This window comes from Colletotrichum godetiae (genome assembly GCF_030913485.1).
Source record: "Colletotrichum godetiae strain CBS 193.32 chromosome Unknown BDP55scaffold_4, whole genome shotgun sequence".
NCBI lineage: Eukaryota > Fungi > Ascomycota > Sordariomycetes > Glomerellales > Glomerellaceae > Colletotrichum > Colletotrichum godetiae.
In genome coordinates this window covers 1,178,965-1,199,059 of record NW_026851252.1, presented here as the reverse complement: position 1 = coordinate 1,199,059, position 20,095 = coordinate 1,178,965, and the positions used below count along the sequence as shown (strand labels likewise).

General features: G+C 53.0%; 4 protein-coding genes across 4 annotated transcripts; 2 read left to right on the top strand and 2 right to left on the bottom strand.

The window, feature by feature from the left end:
• Positions 1-1,297: 1,297 nt before the first annotated feature.
• BDP55DRAFT_724060 (uncharacterized protein) lies at positions 1,298-4,522 on the top strand (the record flags this gene model as incomplete). Its single annotated transcript, XM_060578835.1, has 3 exons — positions 1,298-1,594; positions 1,952-2,360; positions 4,074-4,522. 3 exons carry the CDS (start codon positions 1,298-1,300, stop codon positions 4,520-4,522), a joined length of 1,155 nt encoding a protein of 384 aa, XP_060435178.1.
• Positions 4,523-6,597: 2,075 nt separating this feature from the next.
• Positions 6,598-10,769, bottom strand: BDP55DRAFT_647211 (plasma-membrane proton-efflux P-type ATPase). Its single transcript, XM_060573760.1, has 5 exons — positions 10,260-10,769; positions 9,842-10,137; positions 9,530-9,753; positions 7,738-9,459; positions 6,598-7,682 (listed from the first exon to the last, which is right to left on the bottom strand). The coding sequence occupies exons 1-5, from the start codon at positions 10,439-10,441 to the stop codon at positions 7,056-7,058; spliced, it is 3,051 nt and encodes a 1,016-aa protein (XP_060435177.1). The 5' UTR covers positions 10,442-10,769; the 3' UTR covers positions 6,598-7,055.
• Positions 10,770-15,508: 4,739 nt separating this feature from the next.
• On the bottom strand, positions 15,509-16,603 carry BDP55DRAFT_265983 (uncharacterized protein). The gene has a single exon (XM_060566372.1). The coding sequence runs from the start codon at positions 16,340-16,342 to the stop codon at positions 15,602-15,604; it is 741 nt and encodes a 246-aa protein (XP_060435176.1). The 5' UTR covers positions 16,343-16,603; the 3' UTR covers positions 15,509-15,601.
• Positions 16,604-18,411: 1,808 nt separating this feature from the next.
• Positions 18,412-19,281, top strand: BDP55DRAFT_627138 (uncharacterized protein; the record flags this gene model as incomplete). Its single annotated transcript, XM_060571715.1, has 1 exon — positions 18,412-19,281. One exon carries the CDS (start codon positions 18,412-18,414, stop codon positions 19,279-19,281), a length of 870 nt encoding a protein of 289 aa, XP_060435175.1.
• Between the last annotated feature and the right edge of the window lie 814 nt (positions 19,282-20,095).

Here is a 20,095-nt window from a genome sequence, read left to right as displayed (position 1 = left end):
AACCCATCGGGGTGAATTTACACCCCAAGTACCCAATTCAGTCAACAGCACCCGGAGATCGTCAACAGGAGATCGACGAGTTCCTGTTGCTCAGGAAAGGATATTCCACCGATAACATGACTGAATGTGGCCTTGTCACTGTCAAAATTTCCGGGACAACCAGCAGGCAAAGTTTTATTCAAGCTTGAAGAAGTGCAGGATGATAGGTCTTTAGGTAAGGTCTGACTGGCAAAAGCATACGAACAAGTCGAACATCGTTAACCGCGCCGCCGCCCTCAACTCCACACAAACCCACTTGAACACCATGCTCGTGAATCCACCAAAACTTCAAAAACATACAACACCAGGTATTCGCTGGTCGTCACCGACCCAACTACTAATCCGGCCCTCATTGGCTTGTCTATGGGAGAGCGGACGGGATCCCGAATTTTCCAATGGGTATGGTCGTATGTGATGGTTAGACGAAGCCAAGTTGACCTTATTCCCAAATCATAGCAACGAGACATTAGTGCCATAGATGTAGCTCATTGAAAACATCCATTGACGGATTTAAATACGTCAAAGTGTATCTGTGCCAGTTTTTAGTCAATTTCAGGTGCTTTTTAGGTCGAGAATCTAGTGTGCTTGATTCTTCTTTCATAATATTCGACTCAACATCCACCACTCCTCAACTTGTTCTTCGCACTCATGCAAGCCATGGAACTTGATCTTGGCTTAGTAACCTGTTGTCCATACATTGAGATGACTTTAAAGCTCAACCCTTCGTATGTTGCTCAAAATCGATGAAGTCTGAAAACCTGTGTGGTTGAGAGTAAGCCCCCAAGCTTGGTGCTCTATCAGAATTCACATCGAGTATGACGATCTCTAAGCTTTGAGTCAAAAGTCAGCAACCTCATATTTATCCAGAATTGAGATAGTTAAATGGAGTCCTGACCATTTATTATGCTTCGTACATTGATGCATCTTAGGAGAAGAATTGCGCCTTGACGCAGGCTGACCGAAGTCGCATGCTCAACAAACAAGCCCTCGCGTGGCCTTTGAACTAAGCAAGGCCGGAGGAAAACTCAGATTAAGAAATAAGCAGCCTGTGGCTAAGATGTTAAGCCAGTCGAAGACCATAAAGCTACCTATATGTGTAAAATTCCACTGCCCCCCTTCCCCCATCATCGACGGACCTTATCTGATCTCCATCTCCGTCTTGTTTCTGTCTTCAAGTGCTATAATTCACTCCGAGAGTCATCAAAAAAATTACGGGCAAGAGTTGCTTACCGCTCAGGAACTTCATTTACGAGTCAGCATGCCACCCCCAGATGCTGCAGTGGCCGAGCACCCTGAGATTCCCGAGGATCCGGACGATGAACTTGGGGAGATTTGGAAAGTGGTTGAAGAACGGGTGCGTAGTATGACCAAGGCAACAAGCGGAAAAGCCCCAAATGGGGACATCACGGTCAGAAATGTCACAGATATATTGGCCGCCCAAGCCCAGAAGTCTGCCGATGGCCCTGGAAAATTCCATAGAGTCGAGGAGACCTTTGACACGACTCTGACTTGCACTCAGACTCTCGGGGACATTGTGATTGGACCTATACTAGAAGTAAGATCCATTGATGAGATTAAGTAGGTACAGCTTTTCAGTGGCTCGTATCTTTACTGGAATCTAGGTTTTTTGGTGGAACGGCGAATATAGGCTTCAACGCGTTGACATTTGTAAACGAATAATGTAATACTCCCACCTTACTATCCTCATATCTGCCTATAAATAATCTCGAAATAGAGCAAAATTAGAGAAAGACTAGAGACGGTTGTCGTGACGCTATCTAGCAGTCTATGGTATAAGGGTATGTTTGAGGCTTTGGCCTAGCTTTTGCAAGGATTCCTTGAATCTCTTGGCAGGCTTGATGATATCAAGAACTTGAATCCCACACCAAAGCTGAGGCTTATTTCTTGCCAGCAGTTGATACTATTCTTCAATGTCTGCGACCTCCCACTCAAGTTGCGCCAGAAAGTGCGCTCCAAAGCTCGCGCTTTCTTCACCTCGACCTTCTTGGATGATGATGAGGTCAAGAGTCCTCTAGACGAAGCGAAGAAGCTCAACCAAAAGAAATTCGGACAGATCCAGATGGATATCTTGTATAAGCTGAATCGGGTTATGAACTTGAAGACTGGATCTGGAGAGAAAAAGTGGGAATCTACCATGATTGAAGGGCTCGGTTGGCCGATTATTTCTGTGCTACAGAGCCCAGAGGGCAAGATTCCAAGCTTTTTCTGGAAGGAGCGTTTGCTGACACACTCGGAGAGGTCGTCTTGTGATGACGGCCGCTGGCTTTGGAACCACGAACGCTTCCATGATTGGGCACGCGGTAAGAGTCATCATCCGCCTGTCTTGGGACTCGAGGGAGACGAGGGTACAGGAAAAATACATCTGGCCTCTAAAATCATCGAACATCTGAGCCAGTTGGACAAAGGGCATAGGTGGCATACGACTTCGTAGAGGACAGCCAGAAGACCGAGTCAAACGCGGAAAAGGACACCGAGCCCATTATGATACAAAGACTCATACGTCAAGACCCTGCTAACGCAGAACTTCTTCCTTCTCTTCGCCGTCTCACATGTCTCGTGGAGGAACGAAAAGCCGATGTCAGGGCGCTTGATAGCTATGCAGCAGAAAACCTCCACGAACACCTACGCTCAGCCGTTGTTGGGCCGAGCGACAATCATGACGAGGACTTTTCCCCGGACAATGCGATAGATGATGGGATCTGGTTCAACATATGAAGAGGCGCATGCTACTGATCGTTCTCTAGGGGACTCCTTTCTTCAAGCCCAAGTGGCAGGCTTCCTTACTAGACTTTTCGCCGAAGACAACGCCATTAACTCGTTCCTGGGATTTTTTTGCCCCCTCAGTGATGACAGACGGAAGTTCCTGGAGATGAAAGAACTTCCGGCGAGCTGGAGTATCTGGATCATGGACGATCAGGCACCGGATCTTCTGAGAAGGTCGCTTTTCCGGAATCCTCGTATTCGACGGCACATCGGTGAGAGCGACTTGGTGAAATGCTTTAAAGCGTCGTAGCACGTAGTTGGTAAGCAACACTTCGAACTACTTTGGCGTGAAGAGGGCAGTCACACATCTTTTAGACCCAGGTACGACGACCTACGAAATCGAAACCTCCTTCGCATTTCTTCTCGTTGCTGAGGCAAGGGTTACTGTCCCCTTTCCTGCGAGTTTGATGAAGCAGTTTGTTGCGGGCTTTCCCCAAAGAAATGGGAAAGCAATTGGGTGGATTATGTGGGCGGGCATCTACTCCGACCGTTTCATGGTCGCCCTCGTGCGGACTGCAGACGCCCTAGACAAATGGGAGTTGCTGAAAGATCTTTATGAGCTGAGAGCGAATGCCAATTGATCATTCTGGGCCAGATTCGAGCTACAGTCCAGTTACGGGGTTTCCCTTCTAAGATCTCCGAAGCATTATGATGAAGCTCTGAGAGTATTTGAAAAGCTCGTTCATACAGATCTTGGATCCGGATTTGAGCTCTTCGAGCGCATTTAGCGAAACAAAGTACTAGGGCACATCATGCCAATGTATACAGCACGAGCCACGGCGTCGAAGACGGAGCGACCCGAGTTCGAAGAAAGAGTTGATCGTGTGCGCGAGGATTTCATGGAATCGTTCGGGGAGAGCGATTTCACGCCGCGGACTGTACTATGTTTCTCAAGATATTGCCTTGCCTGTAGCGTGTATGAAAGCTCACCAAGCAATGGAAGCAGTAAGGGACTTGGTACCACAGTCTCTTGAGATGATGTCTAATAACGACCCAAGCGACGACTATCAGTGCTCCTGGCAACTACAGAGGCTTTTCTGGACCTTCAAAGACTATGACAATGCAGTCGCGGCATTGAGTATGCTTGCAGTGGTGGAGTGCTCGGAATGTGTGAGAAACAAGGGGCAATGATAAGTGAACAATAATAATAATAGTAGTGGTAAGTTTCGTTTCGGCGTAGACACTTTAACTCGGCCAAGTTAAAGCCACTATTCCCAAGAAACTGCACTGTATAGCTGACAGGCATTCAGGACACGAAGCAAACATGGTACAGAGTCAAGACGACGCCCCTGATGCACGGGTAGCACCACTTCCCACAGTTTCCAGCATAGGATCGGCGCCAGGAGAACACGACGGTGAAGACCAGGATTCAGAGAAGCCTGAAGAACCGATATACGGCATTGGAATCGTTTGTGACGGATGTGGGAGGCAGTTTGACGATCTGAATGGTGTGTGGACGTGCATAGATGAGTGCGGCCAAGTCCAGTTCGACGAGAAATGCGTCAAGAAACTGCGCGAGGGTACTCTAGAGAAGTTCGTGTGCAGCAAAGACCACCAACTCGAAGAATTTCCCGAGCCAGAGTTCAAGGTCGAGAATATGGCCAAGGACAAGGTGAGGGTGAACGGAAAGATGCTTTCACTGAAGGCCTGGGCTGAAATCATAAGGAGGGAGTACGTGACGAAAGCAAGCAAGGCGTAGAAGTTGCGAAACGACGCAGTTTCTTTGCGCGGATCGTTTGGGCTCTTTTGGCGATAGCCTTACTTGGGACTTCAGAGTTTCTTAGCATTTAGGCTACTGATACTCTAGCGTTGGGATTTTGACAAGTATGCATTTAAATGTCCTTCTAGTATATTAACAAACCATCTCTGTTGAAGGGCTCTACACATTGACTGCCAAAGGAACGAAGGTGCAAAGGGTCAAGGGGGCAAGTTAGCAGGCAAATGGGGGCCATTAGTCTGTTCGAACTACTCGACTAATCCTACCAAGTTCTGGCACTGCCAGGATTCCAAACGAAACCGTGGAAGACCTGCTCCCGATACATTTCTGGGAAACTTTACTGCTGCAAGCCATATTCCGCACTTGAACAGGCTTCTGGATCCATGCCACCTTGATCACCGGTGGTTAATGTCTTCCGGCAAGACAATTGTTCCGCAAGCCGGCTTTACGGTGTGGGAGAAAATAACGGAGGTAGTCCGGTGCTGGCTGGCGCGCTCCAACGGAGGAGATCTGGGATCCGGACTTCCGGACACGCAATCTCCCATAAACACCCGATGAACAGGCTAGCACCCTCGCTGCCATATCTATGGTAGAGCGGATGGCATGCCGAGCAGCCCAAATGGCTGGTGGTATGTGACGATTCCGTGATGCCAAGTTGGCTACATCGCAGGGAGACGCCAAGAAATGGTAATAAGCTGTCGGTCACACGATCAACTACCCTTATCAAAGACCACCGGAAAATAGATATACACGCATGTATTCTCTTCCCATCTCTAGCGGGTATTAGGCTATGTATAACCGATGACCGGCGAGGGGTAAGAGGGGCGTGTACTGGAAAAGGCTTACACGTACCCGCCAGCCTTGCAACGTCTGCACGAGTCTTACACCACTTGGGACTGGAATGATCTCAGCATGTGGTCAACGTGGAAAGCAAGCTGTACTGTGCGAGCTGCTACTCAGACCAGCAACAACCTCATCCGTCCGTCCCCTCGAGCAAAGACCAACTCAGGGGTTTAACAAAACGTCTCAAGACATGTCGTGCATATCGTCTCGTGAAATCGTAAGCCAGCCGCATAATCTCCTCGGAAGGACCAGCAAAAAGATACGGAGAACGGACTAAAAAGAGAAGGGAAGAAAAAAGGCTTCTTCTCAGTCTTGACCAAGTATTGGTCCATCCGCCCACCCCCTCGGACCTCGAGCGAGCTCGCGTTATCGGTAGACCCGGATGGAAGATGGGAAACGCAGGAATCAAGGGGTCGAAGAGTGTCTGACTTGAGCGATCGACCCGTGAATCAGGATAGCGTGAATCAGAAAGCTGGGACATGGGAAAGGAAAGAAAAAAAAAGAATCGTCTTCGTCATCCATCAGGAACATCCCTCAGGATTGCCGTACATGTGAGCAGCGACTAACAAACCACATAGAGGGTAAGAAGGGGGGAAGGGGATAAGCCCGACGTCTCAATGCCATCATGCCCAAACTCTCCTCCCGGGATTCCCGCTTCTCTCAAGGAGTTCGCCTTTTCGCCTTTCTCGCGCCACCCACCTCTCCGTCCCGACTCGAGGAAACGTTTGCCGGTGGACGGATCTTGGCCGTCCAGGGTGGGAACATGGACCACCTACCTCTGGGGGGGGGGGGGGGGGGGGGGGCACAAACACGGGAGAGAAAGGCCGGAAGTCGGAGAGGTGGATGGGGAGAAGGAGAGAGGAAAAGAGAAGGGACGCGGCTTACGCATGAAGCGGTCCGAGTGCCTTGTGGTCAGAAACAGCCGTAGTTGCGGAAAAGGTTGAACTTTGACTTTGGGGCCCCAATGGGGTGTTGCTTTTCGGACAGGGCACCAGGGTTGACCAGGGTCTTCTGTCTGTGTGTATCTGAGTTGTCTTCTTTTTTTATTCTTCGCCTTGTAATACAGATCGGGGCGAAGGACCTTCTAAGACTCCCAAGGGAGCGATGTTTAGCTTTTGATATTGGCAAAATTGGAATAAGCCGCAGTAGGATCAAGTCACTTTTGAATTCGAAAGATGGAAAACGTGTCACGGTTGAATGAACTTGCAAAGATTTGTTTAACTTGTTCAGATTTAATTGAATTAACCGACCGACCCTTGACCCGATCAACGCCACAACAATCAACATGATGGTCTTTTTGTTACATTATAGAAAACTGCTCGTGAAAATGGGTCATTAGTGACAGTCGAGTTGATGTCGCCAAATATTACCAAGCGCGTCATCTAGAGGTTGGTGTGTCCCTCGCCTTTCCCTTTTTGGCTGGTCTTTCTCTTTCTCTTCCTCGCACCAAGAAGTTCATCACCTTCTTCTTTCTCTATAGTGGGATATGGAAAAAATGAATTTCGGAAATGGATTTTTTGTTGTGAAACTCGATGCCTTTCAAAACACGCTTTGTTGTGACTGCTCTGCCGCGCGCGCGCTCCAAGTAACATGATGTCTAATTTTTGTGGTTGATTTTTTTGATTTCTTTCATGTTTTGGTCGAAACTCTTCCTTCTTCGACTCAAGGACGCTTAGCCCTCCTCGACAACGGCGCGGTTGGCAATGTAGAAGCGCTCGCCCTTGTCGTCCTTCTCGTGCTCGAGGGCGACCTTGCTCAGCTGAGTGAGGACGTTCTCGATGAGGGTGTCGGTAACGCTGCGCTTCTTGCGGCCCATGTCGTTGAGGACCCGGAGGTTGGTCAGGACGTAGTAGACCAGGGCCATGACGATGGTGACGGCGACCGAGTATACGAAGACAACGCAGACGGTGACGAAGTCGGTGCGGCCGTTCTCGGACAGGAACTTGTTGAGCGAAGGAGGGGAGGCGGGCTCGCCACGGCCGCCGGAGAACCAGCCGAAGACGCAGAAGAGGATGGACAGGACGTCGACGGCGGCGATGGCACCGATCAGCTGGAAGGAGGGGAAGGTGTCGAAGCCACGGGTGACGAAGATGAGCCAGTTCTGGGTGAGGGAGATCTCGAGGAAGAGAATCTCCTGGACGGAACCGTAGTCGTGGATGACACCACCCTCGGTGATGTACATGGTACCGCGGAGAATCCAGGTGCCGGCGGCGAGGAGGGAACCGAGGACAATGGAGATAATCCAGATCTTGGGCAATTGCCACTCGACGGGACGCTTCTCGAAGTGAGCGTTGTCGTACTATTGGGTGTGTTAGTGACTTGAGGTAGGTATGATGAGTGAACGAGGTACTTACGGCAACGGCAATGGTAGCCAAATCAGCGAAGAGAGCGAGGAAGACAATCAAGTCGGCGCGGACGGTCTCGTTGATGATGATCATAGAGGTGACCAGGTAGATCTCCAAGTGCAAGCAAAGGGCGATACGGTACTGGATGTAGGCCTTCATGCGCTGGAAAATCTGGCGAGACAGCTTAATGGCGGAGACAATGGTGGAGAGACCGGGGGCAAGGAAGACGATATCGGCGGCGGCCTGGGCAGCCTCGGTGGCACCCTCGACGGCGATACCACAGTCGGACTTCTTCAGGGAGGGAGCATCGTTGACACCGTCACCAGTCATGGCAGTCAAGTGACCACGCTGCTGAAGCATCTCGACGACCTGGTACTTGTGCTCGGGGAACACCTCGGCGAAACCGTCGGCACGCTCGCAAAGATCGTGGATGGAAGTACCGGCCATGTCGGAGTGAAGAAGCTTGTCAGAGTTGTAAACCTTGGTACCGAGCTGAAGCATGCGGCAGGTCTCGACGGCGATGGCATGGGCGTCACCAGTCAGCATCTTGACCTGGAGACCGAGAGCCTGGGCCTCGAGAATAGTCTGGCCGGTATCAGAACGAGGGGGATCGAAGAGGGACAGCATGCCGAGCATCTCCCAGGGGCCATCCTCCTCCTTGACGGCGACAGCGAGGGAACGGAAACCACGGCGAGCGAACTCAGCCGCCTTCTCCTTGAAGAGGGCGGACTGCTCCTCGGTGCAGTCGGTGAGGGCGAGAACGGCCTTGGGGGCACCCTTGGCGCAAGTGTAGCGGACACCACGGTGGGTGGCAATGGTGGTGATACGCTTGGAGACGGGGTCGAAGGGAGTGAACTTCTCGGTCTTCCAGCCGTCAGAGATGAGCTCCTTGGCCTTCGGGTAGCGCTTAAGGGTGAGGACGGTGATCTTGTCAATGGGGTCGAGAGCCTTGATGTTGTGGGAAGAGGCAAGGGCGGCGACGGCCATCATCCAGTTGATGTCGACTCCCTCCATGACGAAGGGCTCGCGGACGGACAGCTGGTTGGCAGTGAGGGTACCAGTCTTATCGGAGCAGAGAATGTCGACACCGGCAAGGGACTCAATGGCGGTAAGCTTCTGGACGATAGCCTTCTCCTCAGCAAGGTAGGCGGCACCGACGGCCAAGGTGGTGGTGGTAACGCAAGGCAGACCGATGGGGACACCGATGATGAGAAGAATCAGGGCGTAGTGGAGCAAGTTGACGGAAGTGCCCTCCTCAGAGACCTCGATGGAGCGGTAGAAACCACCGATCCAGGCAGCGAGGATGAAGATGATGACAAGGGCGAGAAGCGTAGTACCGATGGAGTTCATGATGGCCTTGAAGTGACCCTGGTCCTGAGCGCCCTGGACGAGGGAGGCGGTCTTTCCGACGAAAGAGGCCTGGGCGCCGTGGGTGACGATACAGAAAGCCTTGCCGCGCTTGCAACCGGTGGTGTAGTAGCAAGTATCGGTCATGAACTTGTCGACAGCGAGGGACTCACCAGTCATGGCAGACTGGTCAACGGCGACGATGGAGTGTCCGAGGGCAGGGTTGGCATTCTCTTCATCACCCTCCTCGAACTTCTCGCGGCGGGGGGACATGACATCCTGAGCCTCGAGCTCAGCCTTGTAGGCGCTGTAGCCGGCGGGGTTCTCGTAGTCGCAGATAAGCTGGCAATCGGCGGGGACGACGTGGCCTTCCTCGACAATGATCTAGAGAGCCCGTGTAAGCAAGATTGGCTTCCTCGATCGCCAATGCGATGACGGAGATGAGACGACTTACGATATCACCGGGGACGAGTTCACGGGCGCGAATGTCTTCCTCCTTACCCTGGCGGACGACACGGGCCTTCATGGCAATGTCACCCTTGAGGGAGGCGACGACATCAGCAGCCTGCTTCTCCTGGTACCAACCGACAGCGGCGTTGAGCAACAGAATGGCGACGATAAGACCGGCGTCAAGCCAGTCCTGCAGGGCAAAGGCGAGGATAGCGGCACACTCCATGACTGCATTGAGAATTAGCGTTTTGCCCGTGGTGTTTCATGCAGTCATGCCCCGACTGCGGTGAGGTGAGGGTTGTTGGCTTGTGCTTACCGTAGAGAATGGGACCGCGGAAGAAACCGACGAACTTGAGGAACATGTTCTCCTTCTCGGTAGTGAGTTCGTTCCAGCCAGTGTACTTTCTGCGGCGGTCGACTTCCGTGGGGTCAAGACCTTGCCTCATGTCGGTCTTGAGCCAGTCGGCGGGAGTGACGAAGCCGCTGGCACCAGCGCCCTCGACGGCAGCCTTCTTCCAGAATTGCCATGCTGGAATCTTCTTGGCTGTGGCCTCCTCGGTCTCTTCCACCTCAGCGTTGGGGTCCCGGTATGTGTCGATGTACTTGATCAGACTATGGTTGAGAGTGCGGTGTTAGTCGCCAGCGTTACATTGGAGAGGGAAATTTTGAGCCATTGGGACTTGGAGAAGAACCAATGGCATGTAAGACTGGTTTTGACAGTGGTGAAGACTTACGATCTGTACTCCTCGTTGGTACCACCTTCGCCAGCACCGCCTTCAACCCGGTTGTTCCTGGCGCGCTCCTGGATGAAGTTCCCGGTCTCGAGGTCCTGGTCGTCATCCTCGGTGTTGATGGGTTGAGGGTAGTGCTTGTTGCCTCCTTTTCCTATTAAGCCCGCCATTTTGTATGGTGCCATAGAACAACGGAAAAGGAATACAGTCCAGCTGTAGGGGTAGTAGAGGCGAGCGCAGGACAGGTATATATAGGAAGGAAGAGGATGAGGGAGGAGAGAGGAAGGAGGGGCAGAGCAGGGTGAGGAAGAAGGCTAAGCCAGAAGAGACATGAATCACGGTGGGAGAATGGGGCATATTATATTACATCTGTCAAACGGCGAGGCCGGACTGGTCGAAGAGGTTCCGCGGATGGGAACAAGAAGATGGGACCAAGGCAAGGCAAGGCAAGGTACGGCATGGGCCATGGCCCCCAGGGTGGAAGGGGGAAAAAAGGTAGACTGGCATTGTGCCATAGTCCCATACCTTAATCCGTACTTTCGTACGGAGTACCCTCGCGCGGCAATGGAGAGGCAAGAAACGAGACGAGAGGCAAGAGACCGCGGCGTCGGCGTGTATGAGCTGTGTGGTAGGTGTGTGTGTGTGAACAAGGGACCGGCGTGTAGCTGCGTACCCCGTCTTGCTCGGATCAACGCCAAGAAGTTGCAAGCATCAAAACAGATGCGGGTGAGGGAAAAACCCACACACTGTGACCGGGCGAGCGACGTCGATGCTATTTCGAGCAAGGGTACCGTACAGAGTAGAGACGACGGGACATTTTTGCCGCTGGGCAAACGTCTGGCACAAGAAAAAAATAGGAGCAGAGGGAGCAGCAATAGCAGGAGCAGCAGTACAGTAGGAGCATAGAGCAAAAACTGGACCGAGAAAGGCAAAGGTTTTGTCTGTCACTGCCAGTATGTACCACTGTGTACGAGGTACTCCGTACAGCTAACTGCCACTAGAGAGACACTGACAAGGCAAGAGACGAGGACTTCGTGCCGAAGAACTGGGGAGCTACCACTAGGAGCTGGCTGGCAGGGCAATCCAGCCTACTACTCGGTACGGCGTTGGACGTGGGGACCTTTGGGACCCGCGTTCCTTTCCATTAGCTTGGCGGCTTGCGGCTGGCTTGCCTCGCTTTCTCTCTTTCTCTCATTTCTGCGCTTGTGTGTGTGTGCCGTGCCGTGCTATGCTATCTCTCTCTCTCTCTCCGAGTCTCTTCCATGTCTCGTGCCTTTTTTTGGGGCCAAGCCTCTTCTGTGTGGAAGAATATTGGCCAGCTTCTAGCGTAAATTTGGTCCCCCAGATGCCCCATTAGACGGGCCGACCTATCAAGACAGAGACAACTCGCTGTCTCATCTGCCAGGATGCGAGGATGGATATCTGACAACAAGGGGAAGCCAGCGTGAGTCGTGCGTTTCGAGGAAGAAACTCTCTAGTGACTTGCAGTTGTATGGGGGCAGAGGGTGAAGATGGGGGTCAAGTTCAAGTCTCTATGATACAAAAATAAAATGCCTCAGTAGTACTACCACGGTGTGTCCTGGGGGGGTGGTGGTTATGGCGGGATGGACTGGGCTGGCTGGCTGGCTGGGCTGGCCGCTTGCTGGGCACGTCAATAAAAAAGATTTGAGGGAAAAAAAAGAAGAGGTCAAAAAGAAGAGGAGCTAATACACCGTAGGCTACGTACTTGACACAGACATAATTCCGAGATTTCGTCGAGCTCTGCACCTCTCTGTTCTCGGGCAACCCCCCGCGCGCCGGCCGCAAAAAGTCGAGCTCCATTCTCATTCTCCAGTCTCCAGTCTCCAGAGTTCCGTCGGTTGTGAGGTAGTGTCCCATCTGTCTAGTCCACGTTGAGCGCGGACCCGGACACACCCCCTGCTAAAGGACAGGTTCCGTGGGTTGAAAGAACAAGAGACGTTTGACTATCTGGGACTGGGAGTCGGGACTGGGACCTGGGAGACTGGGAGCTGCAGACTGGAGTGACACAGTACAGTGAGCAGAGAGAAGAAGAGAGTCGGGAGTCGGGAGGGGGGGGTGAGGGAGGGGGGGGGATTTCTTTGCCCCTCCAATTGGACGACCGCACCCCCCCTTGAAGGGAAAATTGACCCCTCCAGAGCCCCGGAGCTACGTACCGTGTGCGGTATCGCAATACGTACTCTTTGTCCTCCACTCCCCATCTCTTTTCGTCCGGCCCCTTGTGGTCGCGACAGTTTCAGCTCTGCTCCGAAACCCACGTCACGTGACTCGCCTCATCGCCGCCTCGTCCTAGGTACGAAGTACTCCGTATCTCCTTGCCTTGTTATCGAAGAGATTCTGAATCCTCTGCTCTGTGCCTCTGAACCCTGGAAAGCCTTGGTCCACGCGCGATAAGCAACCCAGCACCAAATAGGTAGGTATCTTTGTACCTCTCCGAAGTCCCTCCATCAACCTTACCGTAGCTGGCTTCAATTCTGGAGACTGGAGTCTCCGTACGGCGAACCCTTTCCGCTTGGTATCCACCCACCTCTTCGCGTCCCGGCTTTGCAGTTTGCACTACTTGCAGACTGATGCTGCATTGTTGGACCTTTCTGCACATCTGCACCGGCACTGAGAACCGCTTTGCACAGCAGTCCAGTGCGGTGCGGTGCAGCATAGTGGGGGGTGGAAAAGTTCCTTTTTGGAGGAGCCGAGGCGGGAACGACAAAGGACCACTCGACCAGAGAGGTCTTTGAAAGTTGAAGCATTGGACGCCGCCATCACTTGCAACTCCAACTCCCCAACTCCGTCTTGCTTCCGCCGTACAGTGCGGACGGGCACTTGGACGGGCAGCCAGGATAGAGCCTCTGCCAAGACTCGAATTGTCATGTCCACGTCTTGCCGTCGACTGCGGTGATGCAAGTTCTCTGGCGATGCCACTCGAGAGCTAGCGCCAAGAAATCCCCGGAATAGACCGCGGCGAAGGGTGTTTGGTTGCGTGTGAAGAGGGTGGCCCTTTCACGATTCGTAGGGTTTTGAATAACACAAAAGTGACGGACGGCGGTCAAAGCCATCAGTCTCTCTCTCTGCTGAGTCTGCTCTGAGCTCTCACTGTGACACTGCCTCTTGCCCTCCCCCAAGCATCGCCAAGTCTTTCCTTGGAAACACCGTCAAGCGATCTGCCTCGCGACGGGCCTTGAGTTGAGGCTATACGTGAACCATCCCATCCCAAAGTGTTGCGCGTTTGCCTTGCCTCTCTCTCTCTCTCTCTTACACTACACACCCGTTAGCGTATTTCTTTTTTTAAGCTCTTCACCGCTGGCACTGGCACTGGCACTGCAGGCGAAATCTTTAACCCAAAATAAAATAAAATAAAACAAATCCAACCAACGAAATACTCCGGGGAGAAACCTGCCAAGCCTTTTTTCCCCCGGCCAAGCCCAAAACCAAACCTCGATCAAGAGTGCAACGGTATCGTAGTAGCGTATGGGTTTCCCGGAATAGCAGTATGAGTAGTTTCTACTTGCCACGGTACGGAGACATTAAGACAAGACAGTTTGACGCCATGTGTCGTGACTATCCAATTACGTACAGTACACACTTACACTGATTAATGTTGGGGCATATGGATATGGGGAAATGGGGAAGAAAACACCGCAATATTGGATGGGGGTGGGAAATGAATCGGCGACGTTCAAGCTGCAAAGTCACTTTGCGGGCCAAGGAAAAAAATGAGGCAGATTTTGTGCAGTGCGGGCAGCGCATACGATGCGGGATATTGGGGTCCCGTTCGCGCGCCGCCGTATGCGTGTGTGCAGCACTGCAGCTTGTGCGGTGTGCCCGCGGTGTATAATCCCAATGTCCTCATTTGCGCTTGAACCTGGCTTGACCGACTTGCCTGGCGTCCATCAAATGCCTCACCCACGGAAGTCAAGAACGCCACTTGGCTCGTTCTGGCCGTATCCTGGGGGAGGACCTGACTGGTCTTACTCTTGGCTTGGATGTGGTGAAAGTGGAAGCGCTACGGATACGTCAACCTGCCTGGTTCTCGCATCTCGGCACGCAAGGCAGCGTGTAATACAGAGTAGTCAAGTGGTCTCGACAAAGATATGGCCAGCATGGCAGTCGGAGGCGAGATGATGATGGGTTATGGTTCCAGACGGAGCTGGATGGATGATTGCTGTTCAATGTGGCAAGTCGGCCGGCCCGTTGACCGGTCACTCCTGTCGACGAACCCCGTTCCAACGAAGTTTCCAACGACTCTCCTTCACGGATACCCAGCTGCGAATTACTCTCCGACCTCCGACGACTCGACGCGCGAGCGGAAGTGAGGACTCGACTAGTCAGTGGGAAACCGGGAAGACGCCATTGGACCAACGTGGCCAAAAGCGAGATTCGCGCGAACGAGACCCGTTGGATGATCCGTGTGCAATCTCTGGCGTAACACGCTGCAAAGAGTCGCGCTCCGCTACCGCTGGGCCTTTGCTGCTTGTCTGGCACTGGTGGGAGGAGCCACAACGTCCTAAGCCAAGCCTGGAGCCCGCCTGGAGCGAGCCTGGAGGAGGAGGCGAGTCCTGACTTTTCCGACTCAGGGACATCGTGCATTGGTGTGTGCGGCATCGAAGGGAAACCGTTCGCGCAATGCATTGCTGGAGCCCATTTTCCTTGCCATGGATGGGGGGACCACTGGCTCAGTGGCACACTGGGTGGGCACCGGTTCGGTTCCATGGAGATGCCTGCCACGATAGGAAAACACTAGCAGCAACGCTAGAATGAAAAGAAGAGGAGTTCCTGGGGCAGCAAGCTGACGAGGAGGGTCCCCTTGCTCCAATGACAAGGCCCCTGCAGAGCCCCAGGGAACCCACTCGATCCCCATCAATCCTCTCGATCGAACAGGGGTTCTGGAGCTTCAGTTGCCGTGGGGTTTCTCTCTTGACGTGCTGCGAGCTGCAGATACGCGGGCAGTGGCCGAGCCTATGCAAATTCACTTTTTGCTCGCTCTTTTTTCGTTATGTTGCCTTCCCTCTCGTCCTCCCTTTTCGTGTCTCTTCTCTCTCCCCGACGTTGCCAATTGGTGGCCAGTCCTTCCGCCTGGGAACTCAATCTTCGTCCGACCTTTGCTTCTTCCTTTTCTCGATTGCGGCTGTGAAAAGTCCCATTGATGTGCTGGACTTGCATAGGAGAGGGTGGCCGGGAGAGTTTATGGGAATCGTCATTGCTGAGGTACGCGCCAAAGTATGATAGTGGTGACAGAACACACCCAGCCATGGGGCTTGTTGTTGTGTCTGCTCAGAAATTGAGAACAGACAATTGGGGCCTACAACGGTAAGAAGAAACCAGCTTCAGCTTCAGCCAAGCCCCCCAACCAGAACTTGCCAAGACATGGCGGGATTGGGCCCCGGAAGTCTGTCATTTCTGTCTGATTGTTCTAGCTGGGCTCGCTCTCGGTGCCGTGTTCTTCTGCCTGTCCTGTCCTTTTTTGAGTCTTCTGCGATCGTCCTGTCGCTGGATAGAGCGATGCCATTGCGCTTGCCAGACGAACGTGGAAAATCCCATCCAACCTTCGGTGCTTTGGGAGAAAAAGTCCCGCAGTCTCGGTGCAGCAGCCGTGTGGGCGGGAATTTTCGACACACGACAAACACGGCAATTTTGCGGGGCCCTTGCAGGCTAGCTAGCCCACCTTTGGCCTGCCAATGCATGTCAACGAATATCCGAGCCGTCATTGGCTGGGATCGATGAAGAAGAAGACGGGGTGGGATTGGATTGGCAGCGCTGGGTTGAATGGATCGGTGGATCAATGTTCTGCAAGTGTGGGAACTGCGGAATTGTCCAGGGTGTGGGTACAATTCAGGTACGGATACCCATGCAATGTCGGCAATTCGACGTTTCTCCGTTCTGTCCTGGTATCTCTTCTGTCTTTCACTGTGGCTCTTTTCTGTCTCTGCGTCTTCCTGATTCGAAGGGTGAGGATGGGATGGAATGGGACGGAACGGGGATGCTGTTCCTTTCCTTCTTTGCCTTGCCGCGTCGCGGGAATCGTCGTCGTCGTGGTTGAATTGAAACAGTCCACACTGTGGAAGATCAAACATCCAAGGAATCTGAAGGGACGAATTGGGACTGCAAGCGTGCGTCTGTGTGTTTTCTCAGTCTCTTTTCCAGGTTGCCTTGAACCTCCTTCGTGGTAACCGTAGCGTTGTGTGGCACAGGGATTGGTAGAAGCTTTGGTTAAGACCGACCCTCGCGTCGCACGACCAGGATGTGTTCGGAAACAACCGCTTGGCGCGCGATCCGTGATCTGTATTCAACTCGGGAGGAAGATAAGAGGACGATTTTTTTTATTTATTTTTTGGCGCTCGATTGCCTTGTCCTCTGACGAATGTGCCTTGTTGGCCCGGGCTTGGAAGTTGGGCCAAGATTAGTCGTTGGCGTGCCTGGATGAGGAATTTCCCCAAGTCGCTGGGTCATTTTGCCGAGGCCTGGGGAGGCATGTGTTCCATGGCCATGTTGGTAACACTAACTTGGTATCAGTAGACTTGTTTGTGTGTGACTATGTGTGTTGCGTCCGTCGCTCACCCCGTCCGGTCTTCTCTCGGTTTGTTTTTTGGGGAAAGGAGATTTTCCCTATCTTTCTCTCAATGTCGCGGCTCGCTTGACAAAGTAATCTCATGGGCAGCCAAGCCTAACCTGGACTCTTCCATTTGCTCACAGGGAACCTGGGGTGGATGAGTGGTCAGTGGTCACTTTGTGGATGGATGGTGGATTTACCGCGGCTTCGGTTCTGACGAAAGAGAAGACGGGACCGAAATGGCATTGGCAACGGATTACGGGCCCCCCAACTTCGCAAGAAATCAAGGAAATCAGGCTGAAGGGAAATCAAAGGCTCAATGTTCGGGAAAGCTTGGTGCCTCTCGCTCTCTCTTCGTTTAAACCCGGTCCTGCATCTCGCGTCATTACCGAGATGCGAACTTTTGGGCCCTGGACACTTCCTGCCGTGTCTGCCTACCAAAGGGAGCATAGCGCCCATTCCGGTTCTCTCCTTCCCTTAGGTGCGTTGCTGCAGTTTTTTGTGGACCAAAAAAAAAAAAAAAGGTTGGAAGGAAATAGTGGGACCGAGACATGACCATCTCACACTCCAATTGCGACTTGTGACTTGACCGTTTGACCCAAGCCTCACTTGCCAAGATTACCCTAATGAAATAAAAAAGCTGGGGGAAACCGGAGTACCAGGCCGAATTTACGAAAGACAGGCAGAGGCAGGTAGGTACTCCGTACGCCAGGCACGGCACTGCGACAGGCAGGCACTCGGCGACCATTGATGATGGAAAATCAGATATCACAAATTACGCAACGTTCTCCTGCTCAATACCAACAAACATACAATGGGGCTTTCGGTTTCCCCCCAACCCCTACCCAGGCCCCAAGTTTCCAACCTCAAGGGCATTGACTTCAATGATTTGAATATTTCGTTGATTGAGGCTTAGCAATTAGACTCTAGCCTCAAGTGACAGACCTCTTACGCTGTCGAGTCGTGAGCTTGGACCGTGACCGGTGAAATGGCCACTTGCATCGTCATAATCGAAGTCAATTGACCCGAGCCACCGATGGCGCCTATCAAGCGTCGGGTGGCTCTTCCGACTCTGGTTGTTCCCGTCGAGTTATCCGTACACTAGCTGTGAGCCTTGCACTTTTAACAAGCCTGACAAGGTGCCCTGCCACCCTGCCCTGTCTTCGGATGGCTTGTGCGTGCGCCAGTACGGAGTACTTCGTACAGGTATGGTCGAGGCTGTGGGATGCAAGATAAGAACCAACAACAAACCGATTTGTGCAACAAGGGACCTCGTTCATTGAGTGGGGGTTCCTTGTACTTGACTTTCCGTCTCTTGTGCAGAACTACAGAACCACAATATGCCGCCTTGTTGATTCGAGTCGTCGTCCGTACCTCGACCCTGGTCCCGCGCGGCCGACGAACAATGTAAGACAAAGAACGCCATATCCAAGGTATGATTAAACATGGAAGGACAAGGAAAGGGGAGAAAACAGTCAACGTCCGGCGAAGGCGACGGAGGCGGTAGTGGCGGCGGGAAAGTTCGACGTCGACGTTCCTGCATTTGCTGATATCTTGATATGCAAACATTGGAAGTCGTCAAGGTTCAGAAACATGAACGGCACTCCGAACGGCAAGTGCCAAGTATTGTCAAGTACTCAACTGCCTTGCCTGGGTGCTTTGAGTGACTTCGAGGTTCCTGCCAATCCTTTTCCTCATTCAACTGCCTTCCACCTGCCTCCCTCACCTTGCTCACCTGCCGCGCCTGCCTCACCTGCGGTGATCTGCGTAAGCTGCGGCAGGCGGGCTGGGCTGGACTTGGCTGCGTGTCAGAGAAACTCCATCGCTTCCCAGCCTGCCATCGACATCCAACCACAACACCATCACAGACTTGAAAGCCACGGTCGAAACGCAAGCTCACATTCACAATGTCGTCAATGTCGAGTCGCACAGCCGATTGAGCCTCCTTTCTCTTGGCATTCCCTCTCTCTATTCCTCACCCCGGTCTCGTCCAACCAAAACCCCTACACCACCAACGGCACATCACGACATAAACACACATGGCACACACCTATCGCACACCGCACACCGCACGCACCGCACACTATCCGCACACTACACATAGTCACTACGCCACCAAACGCCAACACTGGCCGCGCACCACTGTCACTCTTCAACGGCGGATGTGCCCGTCGACATGATGCCCGCCCTAGTACAGCCGATATCTGTAGATCGGCCACTAGAGGCTTGTATCTCTTCGATGGTGTCTTGTCTTCTGTGCCCTTGACACTTGCCGGTGTCACTGTCACCCATCCACCATTGCGTACCCGGCCCCCCCTTCCCCCCAGCCACTCTATACCCTTCCCTTGGCTTTGGGGGCGCACGTCGCGGGAAGCACTCAGGAATCGTCTGTGCCTGGCCTGGCCCTGGACCATGGACGACAGTGAGAGGAAACGTCGTGGGAGCCGTGGGAGCGTACCTTAGTGCCGTGTCAAAAATGTGTCGCGCTTGTTCGTCCGTCGTCCAAGATCGCCAAATGTTGCCGCAACCCTCCCACACTCCACGTTCCCTTCTCAAGGTTGAAGGCCCCTAAGAATACGACCTCAAAAGATACGGACTGAGATACGACTCTCGCCGAGGTCGATGCGACCGTCTCGTTTTTGTCAGGGTTGCACACACAAACAGTCAAGTACCTACCTCCCCAAGGTACACGCGCGCAAAGTTGCAGCCGATGAGCGAACCCCAGAGTTCCTGCATGTCACAACCAGTCAAGGGTTCAACAAGTCTCCTAGCGTCCGCAAAACGCACAGTTCGCCTCATCGACGTGTGTGGTCGGGTCGGGTTGGTGCACGACGGGTACGGTACTACGGATACACTGCGGCGGTAGGTGAATGTAACCCTCCACGTTGGAAACGCGGGCCCCTCGTCCAAACAGAACGGAGCCGCCTCTGCACCTGGGAATACGCCGTAGAGTTGTGGAGTAATCTAGATATGTTAGGACGATACCTCGGTGAGTTATTTGGCTCATACTGAAAGCTCCTCAGAAGGCGTTGATTTCAGTGAGGCGTGCATAGCACAGCGAATGTGGCGGTCTGGGAGTCGGAAAAGGGCCGACGGCGTGGCGTCCTCGTCTCCCCCAAACAAATTCTTCTCTCAAGATAATGCTGCAGCAAGAAAGCAGCCGCACCAGTACCAACGCCAACACCAACAGATGGGATGTCAGGCCTCGAGCCGAACCATACCAGACCAGACCATGTACCGAGTCCCTCAAGCTTCTATTTCCAACGTGGTATCCGTA

What these genes read in the sequence shown, in the direction of transcription:
- BDP55DRAFT_647211 (XM_060573760.1), bottom strand. Translation starts at nt 10,441, where the DNA reads ATGGCACCATACAAAATGGCGGGCTTAATAGGAAAAGGAGGCAACAAG. An exon ending in CCGCGGTCCCATTCTCTACG is followed by an intron (nt 9,754 to 9,841) that starts GTAAGCACAAGC and finishes TTCTCAATGCAG; the next exon opens with TCATGGAGTGTGCCGCTATC. An exon ending in AACTCGTCCCCGGTGATATC is followed by an intron (nt 9,460 to 9,529) that starts GTAAGTCGTCTC and finishes CGGGCTCTCTAG; the next exon opens with ATCATTGTCGAGGAAGGCCA.
- BDP55DRAFT_265983 (XM_060566372.1), bottom strand. Translation starts at nt 16,342, where the DNA reads ATGTTTGATCTTCCACAGTGTGGACTGTTTCAATTCAACCACGACGAC.